The sequence below is a fragment of the Lissotriton vulgaris genome, chromosome 6 (assembly GCF_964263255.1).
Source record: "Lissotriton vulgaris chromosome 6, aLisVul1.2, whole genome shotgun sequence".
Classification (NCBI taxonomy): domain Eukaryota; kingdom Metazoa; phylum Chordata; class Amphibia; order Caudata; family Salamandridae; genus Lissotriton; species Lissotriton vulgaris.
The window spans coordinates 728,565,807-728,588,988 of NC_141694.1; the positions used below are offsets into that span (position 1 = coordinate 728,565,807).

Here is a 23,182-nt window from a genome sequence, read left to right on the forward strand (position 1 = left end):
CCCAGCTCAGCTCAACCTGGCAATCTGGCTCCTGAAGTCAAGAAGCTAGACGTCCCACCACTAGGACATGTTATGCAGCCAAATGGAAACGTTTCGTAAAATACTGTCAAAACAACCAAACCAACCCTTTAGATGTGTCTATTCAACACATCATAGGATACTTATTACACCTTCAAAAATGTAACTTAGCGTACACATCTATTAAGCTGCACCTTGCTGCCATTGCAGCATACCTACAAAATAGACTACATCTATCACTTTTTAGAGTACCTGCCATAAAGGCTTTTATGGAGGGCCTCAAAAGAATAATTCCACCCAGAACACCACCTTCACCAGTGTGGAATTTAAATATTGTTCTCACAAGTTTAATGGGACCTCCATTTGAGCCTTTACATAAATGTAAACTGCAATTCTTAACTTAGAAAGTTGCTTTCCTAGTAGCCATTACTTCTCTCAGAAGAGTTAGTGAGATACAATCATTCACCATTCAAGAACCTTTTCTGCAAATGCACCACAGTAAGGTGGTTCTACGAACTAATCCTAAATTCCTTCCAAAAGTTATTTCGCCTTTTCACCTCAATCAATCTGTAGAGCTGCCTGTGTTCTTCTCACAGCCACAAACAGTTGCAGAAAGAGCTCTTCACACATTAGATGTCAAAAGAGCATTACTTTACTATATCGAAAGAACACAACCTTTTCGCAAAACAAAACAACTTTTTGTGTATTTTTCACCACCACACAAAGGCAACCCTATTTCAAAATCAGGAATAGCTAGGTGGATTGTTAAATGCATACAGATTTGTTACCACAAAGCTAAACGTACGCTAGCTGTTCCTCCCAAAGCCCATTCTTCAAGAAAGATAGGGGCTTCTATGGCATTTTTGGGGAACATCCCCCTAGATGACATATGCAAAGCAGCTACATGGTCTACAACGCACACTTTCACAAAACACTATTGTGTAGATGTGCAAACTAAACAACAAGCTACTGTGGGCCAGGCAGTACTCAAAACACTGTTTCAAACTACTGCAACAGACACAGGTGGTCGCCGCTAAGGATGGGTACTGCTATACAATCTATGCATAGTGTGTAATTTGCAGCTCATATGCCTCGAACGTAAAATGCTACTTACCAGTATGCATCTGTTCTTTGCATGTAGAGCTGCAGAGTTACACACGCCCACCCGCCTACTTTTATCTGTTCCAGTATTATCTTAATTAGATACCGCTTACATGAGCATCCTTCCTGTTTCCTACAAAGCTCCATGATTTCCCTGCTGGCGAAAAACAATCTGGGGATGCAGCTGATGCCCATGCGCACCATGGTCCAAAGGAGGAGTCACCTATCTTGTGACTTCCAAAGACTTTTCAGGACAAAAACAAACTGCAAACATCCGGGCCCAGCACTAGGTGGTGATCTATGCATAGTGTGTAACTCTGCAGCTCTACATGCCAAGAACAGATGCATACTGGTAAGTAGCATTTTCTTTATTGACAAAAGGTCGAGTCTCCTCGTCGAGAGAATGCGCATGTTCAATGGCTCTATTGTTAGATATATTTTTTTTCGCCATCGGGTTAGGACGGATTGTGCCGGAGCTATGTGCATCCTGTATGCATTGGGAAGCGCAGTTGACTGCGTTTTCTGTTTGGGGAGTCCAACTCTTTGTCGTGATCGCCAGCCGTCGGATTCAAGTTTTCACTGACCATTACGTTCGGGTCGACTTCAACATGAGGGCCCTCTTCCAAGTTCCGCTGAGAAGATTGTGCTCCTGGTTTTTGAAGAGAAAAAAATATACTTTTTAGGAAGTGTCATAGATTCAGGGCAAAATATACATACTCTGACAAACACGCTGTCTGCAACCTCTGCTTGTCGCCAGAGCACAACGAGCAGGACTGTGCAGCCTGTTCAAGAATAAGAAAACCTTACGCTCTAGATGCCTAGCTCATATCATGGTGATGCTGGCGGAGGAGCAGCAGCTAGAAAACGACGAAGAGTATCTTCCTGTAAAGGGGTGGGGGGGGGCGCCATCTTGTGCAGTCCGCATTATGTCGCTCTCGATGATTCCAGCCAACATGAGGCGGAAGACTGCAGTGAGTCGGTGATGTCGGCTGTGGAACTTCTGGAAGGTCAGACAGCATCGGGTTCGGGCCCTTGACGAAGACCACGCCAATGGTCGTGAGTACCCAAGTCCCCAGAACCCCACACATACCAAAAGACTACCCCCAGAGCCCTCCAACCATCGTCTTGGTGCACCACAGCCTTTGAGTTCTGGCTGACACTGAGAGCGTGCCGTGGAGCCAAACAGGATAAGACTGTGCTCGATCCTGATCGAGCCCCAGCCCACAAGGATAGACCTATACAGGACACAGAGCCCTCGCAGAAGCATTTAGTACTGACAAAGCCTTTGACATTTGCACAGCCTGTTGCACCAACAAAACCTTCGATGTGCTCCATCAGGGTCAACAAAGCCGTTGGAGCTGACCAACTGTATGACATCGACGCTGCATACCCAGTCGAGGCCGAGCCATAGATTGAATCCGAAGAGATGTTGGAGCCGAGACATATGTCCACTTCAAAGAAACCATTGGCATCCCACACTCTAGTAGAGCACATGAAGTAAAAGACTGATTAGGACACGGGCCCAAGAAAAGTAAAACAACATCCACTGAGGATATGGAGGGGAATTTTTTGAGAACCTTCAAGACCTGATGGTTAAAAAATGTTCTCTGGAGGTAAGACATTTGCATGATAGGGCCCACAAATGGAAAAGGCTGGACATTAAAATATAACAGGCTCTTCCAAAGAATTGTATGGAGCATATAGCCACTAGTCTTATGCCACTTGATACTACACCACCTCCACAACCTGCCGTTCAGATAAAGCAGACACAAGGAGCGCTAGTCATTTTACTCATGGCACAGATTCACAGGGAGCCCCTTCCTAAAGCCCATTCCTCCTACCATCGTGTCATTCAGCGTGCTGCTGAATAGATGTGGAATTGGGAGAGTAAGAAACCAACTTCTTCGTCGAGACAATCTCCATGACGGAACGCTTCGTTCAATACTAACAAGTAATAGTGTCAGTGTTGAAATCTTCACAGAGATATGCGAAGACCTGGTAAAATCTAGGGTACTAACACCACGCATTGAACGGAAATACAAGCCTTCCCCTACTGACCCACTTTATATCAGGGGACACGCGACAGCTCACTCCCTGATTGTACCAACTACAAGGAAGAGGGCAGCTTCCCAGAGTACTGGAGATGCACTTCCTCCTGATGAGGAAAGCAAGTGCAGAGATGCAGCAGGAAAGCGGGTTGCAGTGGGTTATGCCACTCATTGACGCACAGTCAATTCCACTAGTTTGCTATGGGGTAGTAAGATGGCCACTTGGGATGACATGGAAGAGTTGTTGCAACACCTCCCAGAGCAGTACAAAAGGAGAGAAGAGGTAGCCACTGAGGGTAGGCAAATTTCAAATGCAACTACTACCCAGATAGTGCAGACACTGCAGCCAGAGGGATAAACTCTTCAGTCCTTCTGGGTATACATGTATGTTAACGCATCTCTGGGTTCAAACCTGAAGTGCAACAACACCTGCTTAATGTCCCATTTGATGGTGAACATCTCTTTGGCCCTGAGGTAAATTCCCACTTAAAGAACATAAACAAGCATTTACAATGCAATGGTCTCTGCATCATTAAAGGTAGAGCTATTGGCATTGCTCATGACATTTTTTTTTTTAATCATAAATAAATGGCATTGTATATATATATAGTTGAGCTTTGACGGAGGAACACAAGGGAAGCTTTGGTGTCCTAAGCTACTCTTCTGCTATTGCAAAAGTCAACCCCACCCCTTGACCACATAAAACACTTGCATTGAAACTACACACCTCCAGCCCTATTTGTCCTACACCAACTGACACTAACACACCTCCATTCTCCTAGCATGAACAGTGTTTGGAACTAAACTGCATAGCGACGCAACTGCTGCTGAGTAACCAGTCTGCTATAATTGAAGTTCGAGGTGTGTCCCCCAGGTGGCCAGAACTCCACAGGAGGAAAATATTGCTTGGTTTGTATAAGCATAGGTTTATATTTCTTGACCTCTCAGACCAGTGGAGGAACCCAAAGACCTATTCAAATTAAATGTGCTCGAGATCTATCTACACTCACCCTCTACTGGCAGTATCCCTCCATGGCATTCCACAAGAAGAGTTTGAGCCCGAGCATTCGTCTGCCCCAGTTCCGATTCAAGCCAAAGATAAGCTGTTGCAGTTTACCTGTGGGCTAAATTCACTTCAATTCAATTACTTTTGGATTTGACTTTTCTTTTTTTTACTAACTGTTTTTAACAATTTTTTTATAATCTGCTTTCTTTTATTGCCGATCGCTATTTGTATTTGTTTGTATTAACTGCACAAAAAAGCACTACTACTACTACTACTACTGAGGGCTAAATGTACATCAGCTCAAAATGAAATAACATACCGAACTGTTTTACTTAACTTGTTGAAAAGGAAGGAGCAATTCCCACTGATCGTTATTAGCAATTAAAATAGAAATGAATCATCCATGCTCAGCCAAAGTGAGTAACACTGACACCAAGTGGCCTTAACACCTCATGGCACAACAATTTGGTTTAACATGTTACATATTCACCCCCATAGTGTTTTGCCCCACACAACGCACTGCGTCCGGCACCCTAAAAACATTTCAGTGACACTAGTAAATCTTCACAAGTCCGCTTGTTTAAAATTCACTTTTTACTCCAAAGTGCAAAGTGCTATTGGTTGATTCTTCACAGTTCGATCTAGCACATACTCGAGCTGAAGGTATCGGAGCGCCTTACATGAGCACCCCTTACATTATACCAGGACTTACGCACAGATAGATTTAACGAATTTAAGAAGGGCAGAGTTGCACTTCCAATGCAAACACTCTTTGCGGATGCGGGCGGCGATGTCCTAATTGAATAGTGACCACCCCATCTGCTGCCCCACACACCATGTTGTTCCCCACTGTCCCCTGCCAATGACTAATTCATGAGTCGAGTGCCTCCACTAAACCCGCAAGCGATGTAGCCCATCGCCTTGCACTGGTGAGCGCCACACCACTTCTCTCAAAGGTGACCATACCCTGGACCCACCGACAGGCCACTTCATCGCCCGCTCTGTGTCTGTCCCACAGGCACTCCTGTGTGCCACCAACTTCTGCTGTTTTCTCAATTTGGGGGGGGGGGGGGCACCGAGTAACCCATGTCCGCCTCACCTACACAATACCCGCACCGGTGGGTGAATGTCCCTAACTGCAACTGCGGGCACAAAAAGTCACCATGTGGCGTTGGCAACAGTGTCAAGAGGAACAGCTATCCTGTACCCGAAGCACGCCGAGGATGCCGTACATGCATACGCGGAAGCCGGAGTTCCCAGTGCAAGTACGGGACCGCCCATGCAAGAAATCTCCAACCCACCGCATGATCAACCAGGCTCTGGCTCAGTGTGCGCATGTGCTCGTGCAACGCACGCAGCACCATCACAGATCATCCACCTGATGGCTGATGCCATGACACATAGGGACCATCCACTAGCGTGTCCATCCCAAGGCAGTGGAAAAAAATCCATTGGAGGCCATACCGAATGAGTAGCCCGTGACACAAGAAAACATGCTAAACTGCTCAAGTCCCCTGCTGAGAGGCACAGGGAGATCTCCGTCCGAACGAACCATGACGCAATGGAATCCACTTGGTTGCATGAGCGCCTCAGCTCCCATGCACCCTACTCTCAGCGTGGAAAGGTTCAGATGTTGGATACATCAGCAGGTGGGCTGGTCGGCAACACTCCGGAGGATGCAGCCACCGCACCCAAATGGACGAAGGGACCCAATAGTCCTCACAAACTCCTTCATAAACAATCCCTAGGAAGGGAGCTGCACAAGGAAAACTTTGCATGCAGCTGGGGGAGCTGCACCAGCACCGGAGGCAGAGGAACACACTGGAGCGTGGGCATCGAGTTCCAGGCAGGGGATACAGCAGCGCTACCTGCTGTGGCAAGGAATCATCACGGCGCCCTGCAGAAACACTGCATCTTTATAATGGAAAGTGCAGCAGAAATGCACTATTCACTTGCAGGACACCCAGGCCTCAGGCACTTGTTACCGCGGGTGCCACGTGCACCCCTGTGGTTTGCATGGTGAGCACGCACCGCCCTCAAGACCATGAGGGCACCGCCATTTAAATCGCTTGCCCACTACGCATCCCATGGACCGTGGGTACCGCCCTGGGAGGACGGCCATGGCGGTGCTTATGGCGAGACTATTGCTGCCTCTCCGCCCAAGCATTCAGCACCACCTCTAATCCCCTTGTGAACACCCTGAGGAAGTCTTGCCACCCCCCTTCCCCAAAGCACCACCCAATGCACCCAAATGCACCACTATCAAAATAAACGCACGCCATCTCACATATGGGTTCATAGGATTTGAAAGCACCGCCAATAAAAACCTGATTCAAACTACGCACACCGCTGAAAGGCCGGGCCTCGCAGAGAGCACCTCTCCCCAAGTGTGTAAAATGCTAATGGCGGGCAACCTAAACTGGATGTAGGTGCCCCGTCAACATGATATACCCACAAAATACATCCGCCAGAAATCGCGTTACAGGACCTCCAACACAACAAACATTGCAAGCGACTTCTACGCTCAGGATGAACCTAGCTGACATAATGGCTGATAGCTGCGCCACTGCAATGTAGCACATATTTCATTATTATACGGTTTCAGTTGCTAGCGCTTCAAAGCCTGCGCCTGCAGCTCCTGAACACTTTACAAAATAAGTTTTATGGGGACACCAACAAAGTGAACTCTAAACTCATGTTGCTATTATCCGGTGCAAAGGAGGAGGGCAGAGAGAGGGGGGAGGCGAGCGGAGCCGAGCAGCTCCTAAAAGCAGCAGGGAAGGGAGGCGGGCAGCTCCGAAAGCACCACCATGTTTCTCCGAGGCAAGGAGACAATGCCTCAGAGAAACGCACGGCCATTTTCGGATTCGGGGCGTGTTTTGCTGTGCTGAGTGACGGACGACGTCACTGTCTAAAGAACAGCAAAAATTACTCCCCCAAATCCGAAAAGGACGGGGCTACATCGGAGTGACGGATCTCTCCTCCAATGGCTGGCCTCCTTTTAGGAAGCCAGCCAATGGAGAAGAGACTGGGCAAGGAGGCGGGATCTACTGAGCTACTGAGAGACATTAATTCTCCTGACCGGAAGCTGCTTCGCAGCTTAACGGTCCAGAGACCTAAAAAGGATACAGAAACGGCAAAATTTAGGGGGCACTGCAATCCACTACTCCATTTCAGCAGTCCTTCGTAGATAACAAAGGTGAGGGGCTTCCAATACAACCACCTCTGACACAGACCAATCAAAAGCAGCAGCATACATTTCAACAGCAATGGGGTAAAAGTTACTATAGAGGAGGCTTTAAGGGGAGTAACCAGAAGGGCAGAGGTAGGGGAACTCAGGAAGGGAGCCGCCACCTCAAAGCAATGACTTACCACACATTCCCTCTGGAGACACAACCCTCATCTGGAGAAAACTGCTGCAATTTTACCATTTATGACCAGAAATAATATCTGACCAGTGGGTACTGTCCATCATCTGTCATCGATACTGCCTGGGCCTGACCACCGACTCCCCTAACATTCCTCCATTAAAACAGACCCTCAGCCACTTCCTCGTCTCAAAGAGGAAGTAAAAGGATGCTTGTATAAAGGTGCCATAGAGCCTGCTCCACACAGGCATCACAGCAAGGGAGTATATTCCTTATACTTTTTAAGCCCCCTAAACAGACGGGATGTTTAGGCCGATACTGGACCTACGCCCTCTCAATCTTTACATTCTATCTGAATACCTAAACATGATGACACTACAGGATGCTGCCATTATCAGTTCAAAGTGTCGCAATTTGGGATGACGACAGCACCAAGAGTGTTTACCAAATGCCTAGCCATGTTTGCAGCCCATTTGAGAAGACTTAACACCTTGGGTGCTAAGCTGATCCCCCTCCTGTTCTGATATTCACTGAATCCCCTTTTACATGACGAGCTCAGCTCGTCATGAGCACACGAGAGGTGTACCTCATGACGAGCTGAGCTCGTCATGAGCATCGAAGGGGTTAACATTAATGTCTTCCCGTGTCTCTACGATTAGCTGATTAAGAGTTCGAGACCGAGTTGCCTGCATGATACGTGGGCCACCGTCAATCTTACACAGATTGGGGTTCACAATAAATGCCACCAAATCATATTTACAGCCTCTTCAGATACAGCCCTGTCTAGGAGCAATCTCTATTCAGCCTTAGCATACCCCGATGCCCAGAGGATCCTCAATCTCCAGAACGAACTGGCTCTTTTTCAACCCCATCATCATCTGCCTGTCAGAACAGTGATGTGCCCTTTGGGCATAATGGCCTCCTTTATAGCAATAGTTCATGACCAGCTCCACATTTGCCCCCTATAGGTGTGACTAGCATCTCAGTGGTCACAAGCGGTGTTAGTTTAGAGGATCTATGGCCAGATGTACGACCATGACAATTGGGGACTCACAAATTGCGCTTGATTGCGAGTCCCAAAATGCCATGTACAACAGTGTCTGAGACACTGTTTGTGATTCCTAATTGGGTTGCAAATTGCTGCCTCATGAATATATTTGAGGCACTCGCTGTGAGAAGTTGGCCTGGCATATGCTGTCCACAATTCTAGTGGGCACCTTGCACCAGTCCAAACGACCCTTATTGATGGTAGTTTAAGACAACCTTTATAGAAAGCTATCCTAGTGGTAGCTGTGGAAAGCTGCCTTCAGGCTAAGTCTTGAAGGAATGTAAAGCAGCTTGTTTTACCAGTCTATAATCTTGTAAATGACCAAATGAAAGGAGAACGACACCAGGTATATATATAAAATATATGTATTTATTCTAAACACATCCCTCTAGTCTCTTTAGGAGGCTAGAGGCAAAAGTACATTCAGTAAACTTAATTAGCACACAGTAAATTAGCACAATATACGTTGAGGCCTAGGGGCGTACCAAACCATATATTAAGAAAGTGGTATAAGAACCACAATTGACATAGAGACAAGGCCTAGAGCCTTTAGAACAGCTGGGGCCACCAGGAACCACCCAAGGTAGTGACACAGGGGACCCACGGGGGACGACTGCAATGTCTAAACACAGCCGCGAATCACCATTGACTTCTATGGGGAAAGATGCGGTTGGAATTTTAAAGATAAAGGACACTTAGAAGAGGACTTGGAGCAAACCCCTTTAGAACTAGGAGGTTCTAGAGTCAACACCCACAGGAGCACAGGGTGCATTGGTGTCTTTTCGTGTTGGGTTTTGTCGTCGATTTCAATGGCGATCTGCTGCAAAGTGCTGCTGGCGTCCAAGTGGAAAGAGTCCGGGCGGATCCAAGCCTGGATCGGAGATGTGAAGAACCTGAAAGCAGAGGGGACAGAGTCTGGGTCATTTGCCAGTGACCAGGAAGGCGATGAGCGAATGCCCACCGATGTCGGGCAATTTCAGGTGAAGGTGAAGCTTGACTCTTCAGCCACGAGGACCAGGAGGCGTCGAGGACGACCAGGTGCTGGATTGGAGCTGTCCCACGAAGGATGTGGAGTGTTGCGGTGTTGGTTTCAGGAATAGACCCAACAAGCCTTGGCAACAGCAACCCACACAGAAAGCAAAGATTGGCTTTGGTACAGACCAGCCAGGTCTGAGGGACTCACCACGTGGTGGGGAGTCAGGGCACGTCGGGAGCAACTAGGAAAGCCCAAAGGAAAGTAGAGTTACCTTCTAGGGGACCCACCAGTCGACGGACCAGGGATCGCGAAGTGGCCTCAAGCAGAAGTGCTAGAAGCGGCTCACTGAACACTCGTGGAGTGTAGGCCCACTATCTTCGGTGCCAATGGTGCTCTGGGCTTGGACTACAAATAGCCTAATGCACAACTTCGGGGAAGCTTGGGAAGTCGATGCACTTGCAAATGTGTACGGTGTCCAGGAGTTTCGGTTCCACGTCACTCATGAGGGCTGCGAGTCTCAGCTTTGCTGGCATCTCGTGTCGGCCTATGAGAAGCCTGGAAGTATGTGTCCTGAGTCGCAAATACTACGACGTCCCACAGGAGCTTTGGAAATGCAGACCGGCAAGATGCTTCTTTGGTGCCTGTTTGAGCAGGGGAGTCACTCCTTGACCCCAAGGGAGATTCTTCAGTCCTCTAGTCAATATAGTGTGTCGAAGTTCCAGGATTCAGCTTCAGAGTTTCGTCCAGGTATAATCTAAAGTCCTAAGGACTGGGGTCCCTTACTTATACTAAGAAAAGGGGTTGAACATACTCTGGGGACCCACCTATGGGAGGGTCAGGAAAGAGGGGTGGTTACACCCATTTCCTTTGTCCAATTTCGCACCAGAGTGCCTCTGCAACCGGTTTGAACTGGGGTATGCACAGGGACACCAAGTGTGCCCCCAGCACTGTCTGAAAAGCATTCTCTGAATGCACCCACCCAGCCTCAAAACACTAAAGCCCGTCTGGGAGGTGGTAACACCTCCCTGTGATAGGAAACCTATTGTTCAGGCCTCCCCTGCCGGAGTTTCGTCCAGCAGCAGGAGGTCAGACCCTGTCTGTGGCTGCAGCATCCATTGTGTGATGCTAGAGTTCTTTTAAACTATTACCGGTTAGGTCAGTGTGTACAGGTCTCTCCCTCTAGAAGGGTGGAATTCTACCCCCGCCGCCAGGACTGGCGGGGGGGGGTAGGATTCCAAAGTGTTTGACACCAAACATGACATGTTTCCATGCAGCCATTCCAAAGTTAGCATTTACTGCGATGTTATAAAGCACTTAAGAGTATATAGTCTGGCTGCATCACAGACTGGCCCCAGAGAATAGGTTCCGCAAGCTGCAGAGGGGCCCAGCTCCTGCATGGGCACCCTCTCACACAAAACCAAGCACTCTGCCTTCAGGATTGATAAGGCCGGGCATAGAAGTGACTGATAGGTTTATATGTGTCAGTCATTTAAAGATAGATATAGGTAACCTATATCTTAGTATGGGGTGCATGCACCAACTTACCCAGGCTGCAGTAGCAGACCTGTGGTGCCATTTTGGAACAAACTGCGAAGCGTGGCTAGGTTAAACACTGCGCAAACCAATATAAAGTAATATATAACAAAATTTCAAAAGTCAATGCTCCAGGGGACAAGAAGGCAACGGCCACCCAGGTGCCAGAAGAGCTCCTCTGTGATAAACGCAGAGGACCGAATTAAAACAAAGTATTGTCCCTGAGCAACTAAATGTAAATGTTTTTGTACTTGTATAGCGCACAGCTACCCGCAGTGGGTTTCCCGGCGCTTGTACGAATACCGCAAGGGAACCCTTCCTGGCTTTCCCTGTGAAGTGCCCACTCCTGGGCACCCCCATGGTGCAGACCAGGCATCCCTCGTGTTGTGGGGGCCGTTGTGGAGACTAAGCAAGCTATTGCCCAGAGTTGCAGCGTGGGACCCATGATCAGAATAGGCACTGAGGCGAGAATATCCGGTCAGGGGAATGAATGTGCCCGAGACCCACCGGGGCAGGAATTGAACCCTGGTCCCTGGCCAGAGCTCTGCATCAAGGTCTGCCTGCTCTAACCATTGAGCCACACTTCTCCACAGAGAGCCTAATAATGGAGTTCAGTTATATCATCAGTCCAAAAAAGCATCCAGATATGGTAGTTCACATTAATAATTCCTTTATTTTTTTGTTTTCTATTCTTTGTCACAAGTACAGGAATTTGAAGCAATGTTTTTCAATAAAGATCCTGTGTCCTAGTCATCATACAATTGTAGCCAAACGACCAACAGCCGACACGTGTTTCGTCTCGGGGAAATCACCCGACGACTTCATCAGGGCAAATACATATTCTTTTGGAAATATCGTCACCACATTTCAGGTAGGGCCTGTTTGTGGTCCCATATAATGTGGGTCTAGTAAATGGAGGGATTCCCTTCCTTTTACAGCAATCCAAACTCTACAGATTATAAGAACGGATTTCTTAAAGAGGGACTAGGAATCTCAGGTCCAAAAAGTGTAAGGTCATATAGGTTCGAGATCAGGAGAGTACTCCCGCCGTCATCATCGCTGTCAGTAGTAAGTAAAAAAGGCTTCCCAGGGGTGGCATAATACATGCTTCAGCCGCTGGTAGGCCTCTGGGGTACCTATGTCTTTGGTACCTAGCCAAGTACATTTGTAGCCAAGGAAGTCTCTGAGTCAATCCAACGCATCAAGGAGAAGGCTACTGCGGTCGGGACAAAGAAAGCCCCAACACCGAAGCTGGTCGGAAACGTTCAGACCGCGTCGACGCAGACCAAATTCGGCTTGCCACCCTCAGTACGTCCGAAGATGTTTGAACCAAAAAGAGGTATCGGCGCCATCAAGAGTGTCGACGGAAATAGAGGCTTCAGAAGAGCCTGAAGAACAGGAGTCGAGGCAATTCATCGACTCGGAAACAGGTAGACTCTCCATATATAAAAGGAAAATAATTCCAGAGACACCCATGGAGTCATATAAGATTCCCTTGAAAAAGAAGAGGGTTTCAACAACGTCACCAACTCTTGTGGAACCCCTCCATTCCTATGGACAAGAACCTCAGAATTTTTCACCCACATACTCAGATGTGGATGCAGGGGATGACGAACATGAAGATGACCCTTATCATGTGGACACTGATCCCAATAATCAAACCCAACCATGGGCAGACCCGGCTGACCCAAGGGCTCCGCAGTCTGACCCTGACACTCATGTGTACAATGTGAAAACATCTCCTACTGAGGACACTCCTGCCTTTAACGCCCTTATTGAAAGAGCAGCCAGTAATCATGGCGTCGAGCTACATGCTGACCCTGTGGAGGAAGACTTTCTGGTCAACACATTTTCCACTTCAGAAAGAACAGTCAAGACTCTGCCCATGCTAAAAGGGGTCCTTAAGCGTGCTGGTGACATTTTTAAGGACACCACTAGAGCCAGGATGTTAAACCCAAGGATTGAAAAGAAATATAGACCGGCACCTGGGGACCCTACTTATATAAGGGGGCAGTTGCCATTGGACTCATTAGTGGTTTCTAATGCACGCAAGAGAGCAAACTCCCAGACTACAGGTGATGCTCCTCCTCCTGACAAAGAATCAAAAGTTCTGGAAACTTCAGGAAAAAGGGTGGCTGCGCAGGCGGCTAAAATTTGGCGCATTGCCAACACTCAGGCACTCTTAGCCAGATATGACAGGTCCCATTAGGATACCTTTGAGACACTGTTGCAACACCTGCCAGATCAGTACAAGGAGGGTGCAGAACTACTAATCCAAGAAGGGAAGCTTTTAACCAATGCCTCCATCAAGTGCGCGTTAGACGCAGCTGACACTGCAGCCAGGGCCATCAACACTAGTGTTATGTTAAGGAGACATGCCTGGTTGAGAATCTCTGGATTCAAACCAGAAATACAAACTTCTATCCTCAATCAGCCAGTTAACCCAGACTACTTATTTGGACCTGAGGTTGACACCACCCTTGAAAAAATTAAAAAAGACACAGAGACTGCAAAGTCTATGGGGGCACTGCAATCACAGCACTTTCGGGGTGGCTCCTTTCGTCGCTCCAATACTAGGGGCCCTTCAAGAGGCCAATCCACGCAACAAACACCGTACAATAAAGGAAGTACACAATCCACCTACAATAAGAACAACCGGGGTAGATATCGTGGAAACAACATCAAGGGCAGAGGCAGAGGAAACAACAGTTCCAGATCCTCTGCCAATAGCAAACAGTGACGCTCTGTCACTGCCCCCCGACCATATAACACCTGTCGGGGGGAGACTACAGCAGTTCCTGCCAGTCCAGAAATCCATCACCACAGACAGGTGGGTAAGGGACATTGTCCAGTACGGGTATTGTCTGGAATTAACATCCACTCCACCCAACATACCACCAAGACACCGTCCTATGTCCGCAGAGCACTTGCACTTATTGCAGCAGGAGGTCGTCAGCATGCTGCAAAAAGGGGCCATAGAGCTCGTGCCTGTACAAGAACAAGGCTCGGGGGTGTACTCCCTGTACTTTCTAATACCCAAAAAGGACGGGTCTCTCAGACCTATACTGGACCTCAGGCCTCTAAACAGTTACATTCTGTCAGAGCATTTTCATATGCTCACCCTACAGCAGGTCCTGCCGTTACTCAGTCAGGGAGACTTCCTCGCAACACTGGATCTAAAAGATGCGTATTTCCATATACCCATACACCATCACACAGACAGTATCTCAGGTTCACTATTCAAAATCAACATTATCAGTTTAAAGTACTCCCTTTCGGAGTAACAATGGCACCCAGAGTGTTCACAAAGTGCCTGGCGACGGTAGCAGCAAACCTAAGGAGACAGCACATCCATGTCTACCCTTATCTGGACGATTGGCTTATTCAAGCAAAGACGGCCCAGCAGTGTGCCAGCCACATGTCTCAAACCATTCGTCGTCTTCACAGTCTGGGATTCTTGCTGAATTATCCAAAGTCACATCTTCAGCCCGCCCACGTGCGACAGTACCTGGGCGCGACAATAAACACTCTGGCAGCCAAAGCTCAGCCAAATTCAGCGAGATTAGACAGCATGCAATTGCTGATACAGAAATTCAGACCTCAACACTCGCTTCCAGCAAAAGTGTTCATGCAGTTGATAGGCATGATGGCCTCCTGCATCTTCATAGTCCCGCACGCAAGACTACATATGCGTCCGCTTCAGGAGTGCGTAGCACGTCAGTGGAATCAGGCTCAAGGACAATTAAAAGACCTAGTGTTGGTGAGCGGTCGGGCATACAACTCTCTGCATTGGTGGAACCCACTAAACCTTTGCAAGGGCCGACCGTTCCAGGAGCCTGTGCCCCAAATTATACGGACGACTAACGCGTCTCTCCAGGGATGGGGAGCTCATGTACTCCACTACAGAGTCCAGGGACTATGAACAGCACAGCAAAAGAAGATGCACATCAATCTTCTAGAATTGATGGCAATCTTCATGGCAATGAAGGCTTTCAAAGTACACCTGTGCAACAATGTCGTGTTGATCCGGACGGACAACATGACTGCCATGTACTACATACAGAAGCAGGGAGGAACACACTCTCCACAGTTGTCTCATCTGGCTCAGAGCATGTGGAAGTGGGCCATTCAGAGGAACATCTTCCTCATGGCGGAACACCTCCCGGGCAAAGACAACCAGATGGCGGATCTGCTCAGCAGACACAGCCACCAGATGCACGAGTGGGAGATACACCCATCAGTACTCCAACCGTACTTCCAGCAGTGGGGTCATCCACAGATAGACCTGTTCGCCACAAGGGAAAACGCAAAATGCCAAAGCTTCGCCAGCAGGTTCCCACACCCACAGTCGCAGGGCAATGCGATATGGATGAACTGGTCAGGCAAATTTGCGAACGCTTTTGCCCCAGCACCTCTAATACCGCTAGTGGCATGCAAACTGAGGCAACACTCGATGACACTCATCCTGGTTGCTCCAATGTGGGCACGCCAACCATGGTACACCACGTTTCTAGAACTAGCCGTGGTACCGCATCAAAGGCTGCACCTCACGCCCAGGCTTTTGACGCAGAGCCATGGAGACATTCAGCATCCAGATCCGCAACAGCTCAACCTGGCGATCTGGCTCCTGAAGTCTTAGAATTTGGCTACCTCAACTTGCCGCCTGAATGTATGAATATCATCAAGGAGGCAAGGCGGCCCACAACTAGAGCATGCTATGCGGCTAAATGGAAAAGGTTTGTCATATATTGTAACAACAATGACATTAACCCACTGGATGCATCTATTCAAAACATTATCTGTTATTTGCTGCACTTATACAGATGTAATCTAGCGTACAGTTCCATTCGTATACATTTATCCGCAATAGCAGCTTATCTTCAAAACAGGCAGCACCTCTCACTATTCAGAGTGCCTGGCATTAAAGCTTTTCTGGAAGGACTTAAGAGTGATCCCTCCCAGACACCCACCTTCACCAGTCTGGAACCTGAATGTGGTCCTCACCAGATTGATGGGACCACCTTTTGAACCTCTACACTCTTGTGAGATTCAATTTCTGACCTGGAAAGTTGCTTTCCTAGTAGCCATTACTTCACTAAGGAGAGTTAGTGAACTCCAGGCACTAACCATTCAAGAGCCATTCATACAGGTCCACGCAAATAGTTGTACTACGCACCAACCCTACATTTATGCCTAAGGTGATTTCGCAGTTCCACATGAATCAGACCATAAAACTGCCAGTTTTCTTTCCTAATCCAGAAAATGTCGCGGAGAGATCCCTACACACGTTAGATGACAAACGGGCTCTAATGTACTATATAGGAAGAACAAAGGATTTCAGAAAAACAAAACAGCTTTTTGTTGCTTTTTCTCCACAACACAAAGGCAACCCCATTTCCAAGTCAGGGATAGCCAGGTGGATCGTTAAGTGTATACAGATTTGCTATGCTAAGGCTAAACGTACACTAACCATTCCACCAAAAGCACACTCCACACGTAAGTTAGGAGCGTCCATGGCTTTCCTAGGGAATATTCCTTTAGAAGAGATATGTAAGGCAGTCACATGGTCCACCACACATACATTTACGAAACACTACTGCGTAGATGTGCATTCTAAACAGCAGGCAGCTGTAGGACAGGCTGTTCTCAAAACTCTTTTTCAGACTGCTGCAGCTGGCACGGGCAGCCGCCGCTAACAGGAGGGACTGCTATGTAATCTATGCACAGATATGAATTCAGCAGCCCACATGCCTCGAACCGAATATGCTACTTACCAGTATGCATTTTTTTTTGGCATGTAGGGCTGCTGACATTCATATCGCCCACCCTCCTCCCCGGCACCTGTAGCAGCTGTAGCATTCAGTATTACTATGTAGCATGGACATCACTCACTGTATTACACTCCATCTCTGCCACAATGGCGAAAAACAATCTGAGGATGGAGGGGATGCCCATGCGCACTGTAGTCCAGGGGAGGAGCCACCTATCTCGTGATACTTCAAAGACTCTTCCAGGACAACAATGTGCAATCATCCGGACCCAACACTAGGCGGCGATCTATGCACAGATATGAATGTCAGCAGCCCTACATGCCAAGAACAGATGCATACTGGTAAATAGCATATTCAGTACCATATACTAGGGACTCACAAGGGTAACCCAGTAACCAGTCTGGAGTGTACCTAAAGTACATGCAATCATTTTAGAGAGGAAGCAGCTAGGCTGGGGTCCTGGATAGCAGGGCCCCAGCCAGACTAAAGTCGAGAAACCGTGAAACACCAGCAAAAAGTGGGGGTAACCATAGTAAGCAGATCCTACTCTCCTACACTTGCAATTTGCTTCCCTCATTGGGAATGGCTGGTCCTCCCAGGGATGGTGGCCTGCTGGGCTCAGCAGACCTCCATGTCTGGGACTTCTAAATAAAGCAGTTTTTTTTTTTTTTTTTTTAAAGGCAAGATGCATTTAAAGAAAAGAAAAAATAATTAAAGGTTTTTTTTGTTTCATTTTTTAAGGGCAGGTGGTGGACCCTGGGACCACTGCCTGCCCCTAAAAAATATTCCCCCTGCATTTGCAAAGGGAAAGTGGTCCCCTAGGGACCCCTTCCTATTTTCAAGTGCATTACCACCCTCTTGAAGAGGGTGGTAAATTGCAAGTGTTTTGCAACCGCAGTTGCGGTCGCAAAACATTTATACATAGGGTAGAGAGTCGCTATTGGCAAGGGATGCCCTTGAAACGCCCCTTCCTAATAGCGAGTTGCAATTCCTATTTAGCGAGTCATGAATAAATTGCAACTTGCTAAATAGGAATTGTACATTGCCCTATTCATTTTTGCATGCACAAATGGGTCGCTAACCTGTTTGCCTGTGCACTTTAGGGTCATGCATCTGGCCCCTAGTGTTGGTTGTGCCCAGGGTCTATCAGTCATTGCAGTGGTGAGGCTCAGTGAATCTCCTCAAGGGAAGACATTTTTGGGACTGGATCCCACAAGTGACTGTCGCCACAGATGCATCACTCATTGGGTGGTGTGCACATATGGAGGACATAACAGTTCAGGGTTCTTGGACCGGTATCAACAAACGCTAAACATCAATGTCCTGAAGCTCATAGCGATTCAGATGGCTCTAAAAGCCTTCATCCCCAATATAACCGGGAAGATCATTCTTCTCCGAATGGACAGCATAATGGAATGGAATGGAATGAGGATTTATATAGCGCGATGGCTACCCGGAGGCGTCCCAGCGCTGTTAACAGACTGAAGGGTTGTGCTATAGGGGTGGGAGTGCAGGAGGCAGAGGAACCGGTTAAGTGAAGGATTTATTGATGGCAGTGTGTTACATTCCAAAACAAGAAGGAACACACTCAATAGAGTTCTCACAGGACTTTTGGCACTGGGCTATCCGTCATCACAAATGCCTCTCCCAGGAGTGGACAATTCGGTGGGGGATCTGCTAAGCAGGACGCAACAACAAGTCCACGAGTGGGATCTCCACCCCAAATCCTCCACCTCTACTTCCAGTGGCGGGGGATGCTGGACATGGATCTGTTTGCCACAGAAGAACATGCAAAATGTCAACATTTCTCCTCCAGGCACCACAATCCATTGTCCATGGGCAATGCTCTTTGGATTAATTGGTCAGGGATATTTACATATTCTTTTCCACCTCTCCACTCAATCCATATCTGGTCAGGAAACTCAGACAGACATCTCTCAAGATTATTCTAGTAGCTCCCACCTGAACGCAACAAACCTGGTTCACAATGCTTCTAGAGTTGTCCCTTGTAATTCACGAGAATCTCCCCAATATACTAGACCTTCTCACTCACACCAAGTGCAGATTCAGGCACCCAAACAACTCAAACTGGCAATCTGGCTCCTAAAGTTGTAGAGTGTGGATACTTGCAATTGCCTCAAGAGTGTATGGACTTTCTACGGAAGGCAAGACATCCAACCACAGATGCTTGTTACGCAACTAAATGGAAACTCTTTGTACACTACTGTATAGCCTAGCACATAGACCCTTGGGTGCCTATTGTACTGGAGATGGTATGTGTGAGAAAGTGAATCTTTTGTTATGGTTAGCCCCTAATTGTTTCCTTGTTTTGGTGTGGTTTTCACTGTAGTGCACAGGGTCCCCACCGAAATGGTCCCCTGTGCCAGTGCTTCTTCCCTAAGACATACCCCCAATTGATACTTCTGCCCTCCTGTAAGTGCTTTGTAAATGGTACCCTAGCACCTATGGCCTGGGAGCTAAAGGGGGCACTTTGAGTTTTACATTGAGCCCTGTATACTTTTAGAGAACCCCTGAACTCTGTGCACGGTATAATCACCTAGTGGCATACCATATACAGAGCCAGCTTCCTACAACTGGTTAACTGTTAAAAGATGGCGGATGTGCCACGTGAGCAACTGTGAACTGTTAAAGAAGATGTCTTGTTTCCTTTAATTGCTACTTATTTCTTTTGTTGCCCAAACTAAAAGTGGACAGACACTTTGCGGCCTCTTTACAACGTATTTGTTAGAAAACAGTTTGAAAATATATTGTGTTTGGTGCAGAATCAAGAAGTTAGTGGCTTCAAGTTCAAGATCCCCTTTGATACTCTGATCTGGTGAAAGCACTTTTTTCAAATAAGCGTGTGCTAATTTATCAATCTTTCCCCCCCCCCCCCCCCCCCCCCCCCCCCCCGATTTCGCTGTTTAATTATTTGGTTCTACTCACTGGGCAGGTATAATGTGGGAGAAATGACTATCTTTAATTTCCATGAGAACGTGATAGTTAGAAGAGGTTTTTGTTGTACTTAAATTGAATTTCTTTCTTTTTTTTGTTTTTGTTTAGTCCTGACTCGACCTACGAGACAATGGTCAGCAAGTGGCCTGCTGTGTGGGTGAAGATCTCTTCCTCATGGGTCTGCATTGTGCTTTACGTATGGACTCTTGTGGCTCCATTAGTTCTCACCAACCGCGAATTCGACTAGCGGCACTTCCGCACCTTAAGACTTCAGTTTTCTCTTCAGCTCTCGTTTGAAAATGAACAACAGTATTTCAGAGTTTAAACATATTAATGTATATATGTGTGGTTATCAAGAAGTAGAATCTTGTATTTGCATGAATATTAGGTCATATTGCTTTGCGAGTGTCTTGAAGCTATAAATGATGAGAATTGCCAGAGATGCAGGACCTGGCAACATACCCATCAGTAGTATCTTGTGAAGGAACACACACTTAACTCAAAAGCATGTCTTCAAACTGGGCAACTGATTGATTACTAAGTATTAGTGCAAAAGACAAACCTTAATTGTGGTAGGATGCAATGTTAACTAGGTGAAAATGCCTTATCAAATGTGCCCTTTGTTGGGGAGGCACAGTAGAACTGTGAGTTTTGAACTATTTATTGTGGATGCATACATTCAAACAGGGCCTGTTTGAGTATTTCCAAATGTGGTTGTGTCATTGTGGGTAATGCTGGAAACTTGAGCCAACGCTACACCTGAAGGCCTGTATTCGTATTTCATTGGGTGTGTTTTGTACTCTGCTTGTAGGGCTACAACAGTACTGGTTTCAACACCTTTTCTGACTTTTCAGATATTGCTTATAGACATTTGGCAGGTGGAGATATGTGTTGAAAACAGTTTGTTCTTTTTCCATCTGTTAATCTAAGACGCTGAAAGAGAAATGGTTTTATCTCAATAGGTCATGGTATGCATTTGTTTTCAATTTGTCCAAGATATTTGGGAATCTATGAATTGGTGTAATTTATCTCTGTGCATTATCGCTCAGGCAATTGCATTTTCTGGAAGGCTTTGAGTGATCTGCATATACTTCAGCCAGGTTATTGTACACGTTCTGTTGCATATAGATACCAATTACTAAAAATATTCTGCTCTGATTTATGTGTGGTATTACTGCCACTGTGTTGTCCTGTGAAAATGTTTCCTCATTTTTTTTGTTTCCTAAATTATTTGTTTCCTTTGTTCCCTTTGTTGTTTCGTTCCCCCTTTTTTCTTTGCTTTTCTTCCTTCACGTTTTATCATTCTTATTTTTTTCTTTTTCTTTTTTAACCACTTTTTTCTGTTTTCGGTTATTTGGTTCGACATAATTCTGGAAACCTCACTGGAAGTGATGTTTTTTATTAGAACTGTAGGACGTTTTATATAATTTATATATTGTGTACTAACAGTTATGTTTCTGTTTTACAGCTGGCATACTATATGTGTGTGTATAGTGAATAATACAACTGCTTTAGTTGGTACCATGAAGTGGCTTGATTTTTTACTTGGTCCGCTTCTCTTTGTATATTCAGTATAATGTCTGTGTTTTCCCCAATTAAGGAGAAATTGACTGGTTGAGGTTGCCAATTGAATGTATTTACTAGTTCGAAGTTTTGAAGAGCTACAAGGCTTGGAAAGTTAGAGAGGATTCTGGCATGTGACATGGTGTGCAAGAGTTGGAGGTAAATGCATAGGTTTTCTTTTAAATGAATGGGGGTAGATTGCCATCTAAATGCATTTACTGCAACATAACATACCTGCACATCTGCTTATTTAGTTAGCAAAAAGTACGTACTTTAGATAGCTAGAAATCACACATCATATTCCTCAATATAAAAAGAATGCATTAAATTAAATGTTTTGTTTTATTTTAAATCGTAGGAAAAAATGAACCAAGCTGTGTGTTATTTTAATTAAACAATGGGGTGCTATCTGCTACTTAACTGGAGTACATAGCATTTGCTGTTTCTTTGTCCTGTTATTTGTCCATTTTTGCAGTTAATTGTGTAGTTACCTCACAAGTATGACCTGCAGCAGTTCTGTTTTTCTCCTCTATGTTTGTATGGCCGATACCTTCAATTTAATGTAACCAACTTTGTCTATTTTAAGGAGCCTTTTTGACTATGCTTAACATACTTGCTGGAAGATATTAAGATTACTGATAAGTTAATACAAAGGAACAACTCTTGCTTTTCAAAAGTATGCAAGGAGAAGTAATGAAAGCTGATAACCGCAGGTTGTAAATAATTGATCTGCTACCAACTAATAAACTTAAATATATACGGAATTGTTTTTCTCATTGTTTGTGCCCCAGGACACTAACAGTACACACGCACGTAGAACAGATACACTTATGGAGGTGTGATAAATATATTTTTTAATATGTTATCGATAGTGAATGCAAATTAAAACCCTGGTACTGGTCATTAATATTGTCCATGTTCAATTGGATTTTTGGTCTGAAACTTCAGTACACCTGTTATCATCCCAATGTGAATATCACATTGAGCTGCTGCAGCCTATACAAAAAATGTCTGTGCACTTACATCATTATTAATAACAGGGGGTACCCGGTAAACCAAACGGCATCTGGGTAAAATAAGTAAATTACGAAAAAGTGATGCCAAGGTGATTTCTTCAAGAAACTTAATTATGAGGACAAAAACTATTAATTATCTGCATCGTCACACCATAAATTGTATGATATATATCAATCATCTAATTAACGTTCATCCAATGGTTACTATCAGCAATTGCACAAAAATATATATATATATTAAATAAGGAAAAAACACAACAAAACAAAAATTCGATTTGTCAATTTTTTTTTTAAAGTTCCTTTTTCATTTTATGCATTATTAATACAAATCAGTCAACAACACAATATTCAATCTTGTGAGGAATGACGTGTTCGAATCCAAAAACCAAATATTTTATTCTAGATCCAAGCGGTCCAAATGTCCTATTGTTGTGGACCCTAAATCCAAGGGTTGTGTGAGAAGCCCAATGTTATTTTTTACAAGGAAATATGGCAATGTCTTTTCTTAGCCTGATTTCCTTTTCGAACACTAAAATAGCAAGGAGCATAAGAAACTAAACAAGTTTTTTGTAGCTTCAAAACTAAAGGATGCTCCTAGGGAATATATCCACACAATCTCCAAATCAAAGCAGGTGTCGAAATTAATAATAACTGTCGACGCGTTTCGGCCTTTCAAACAGTATTAGGCCTCATCAGGACAAAGGGCAACAAAGTTTCATTTAAATGATCCAAAGGAATATTATCCAATTACTAAAACCAATTTGGGATATGGTCGTCCA

The 23,182-nt window shown here is 45.8% G+C and overlaps 1 protein-coding gene across 1 annotated transcript in view; it reads left to right on the forward strand.

The window, feature by feature from the left end:
- Window positions 1-22,151, forward strand: part of SERINC1 (serine incorporator 1) — a 205,888-nt gene extending 183,737 nt beyond the window's left edge. Inside the window, exon 10 of the mRNA XM_086926718.1 lies at window positions 19,933-22,151. Within this exon, the coding sequence (XP_086782844.1) occupies window positions 19,933-20,071 (139 nt within the window). The 3' untranslated portion in view covers window positions 20,072-22,151. The remainder of the gene's footprint in view (window positions 1-19,932) is intronic.
- The last annotated feature ends 1,031 nt before the right edge of the window (window positions 22,152-23,182 follow it).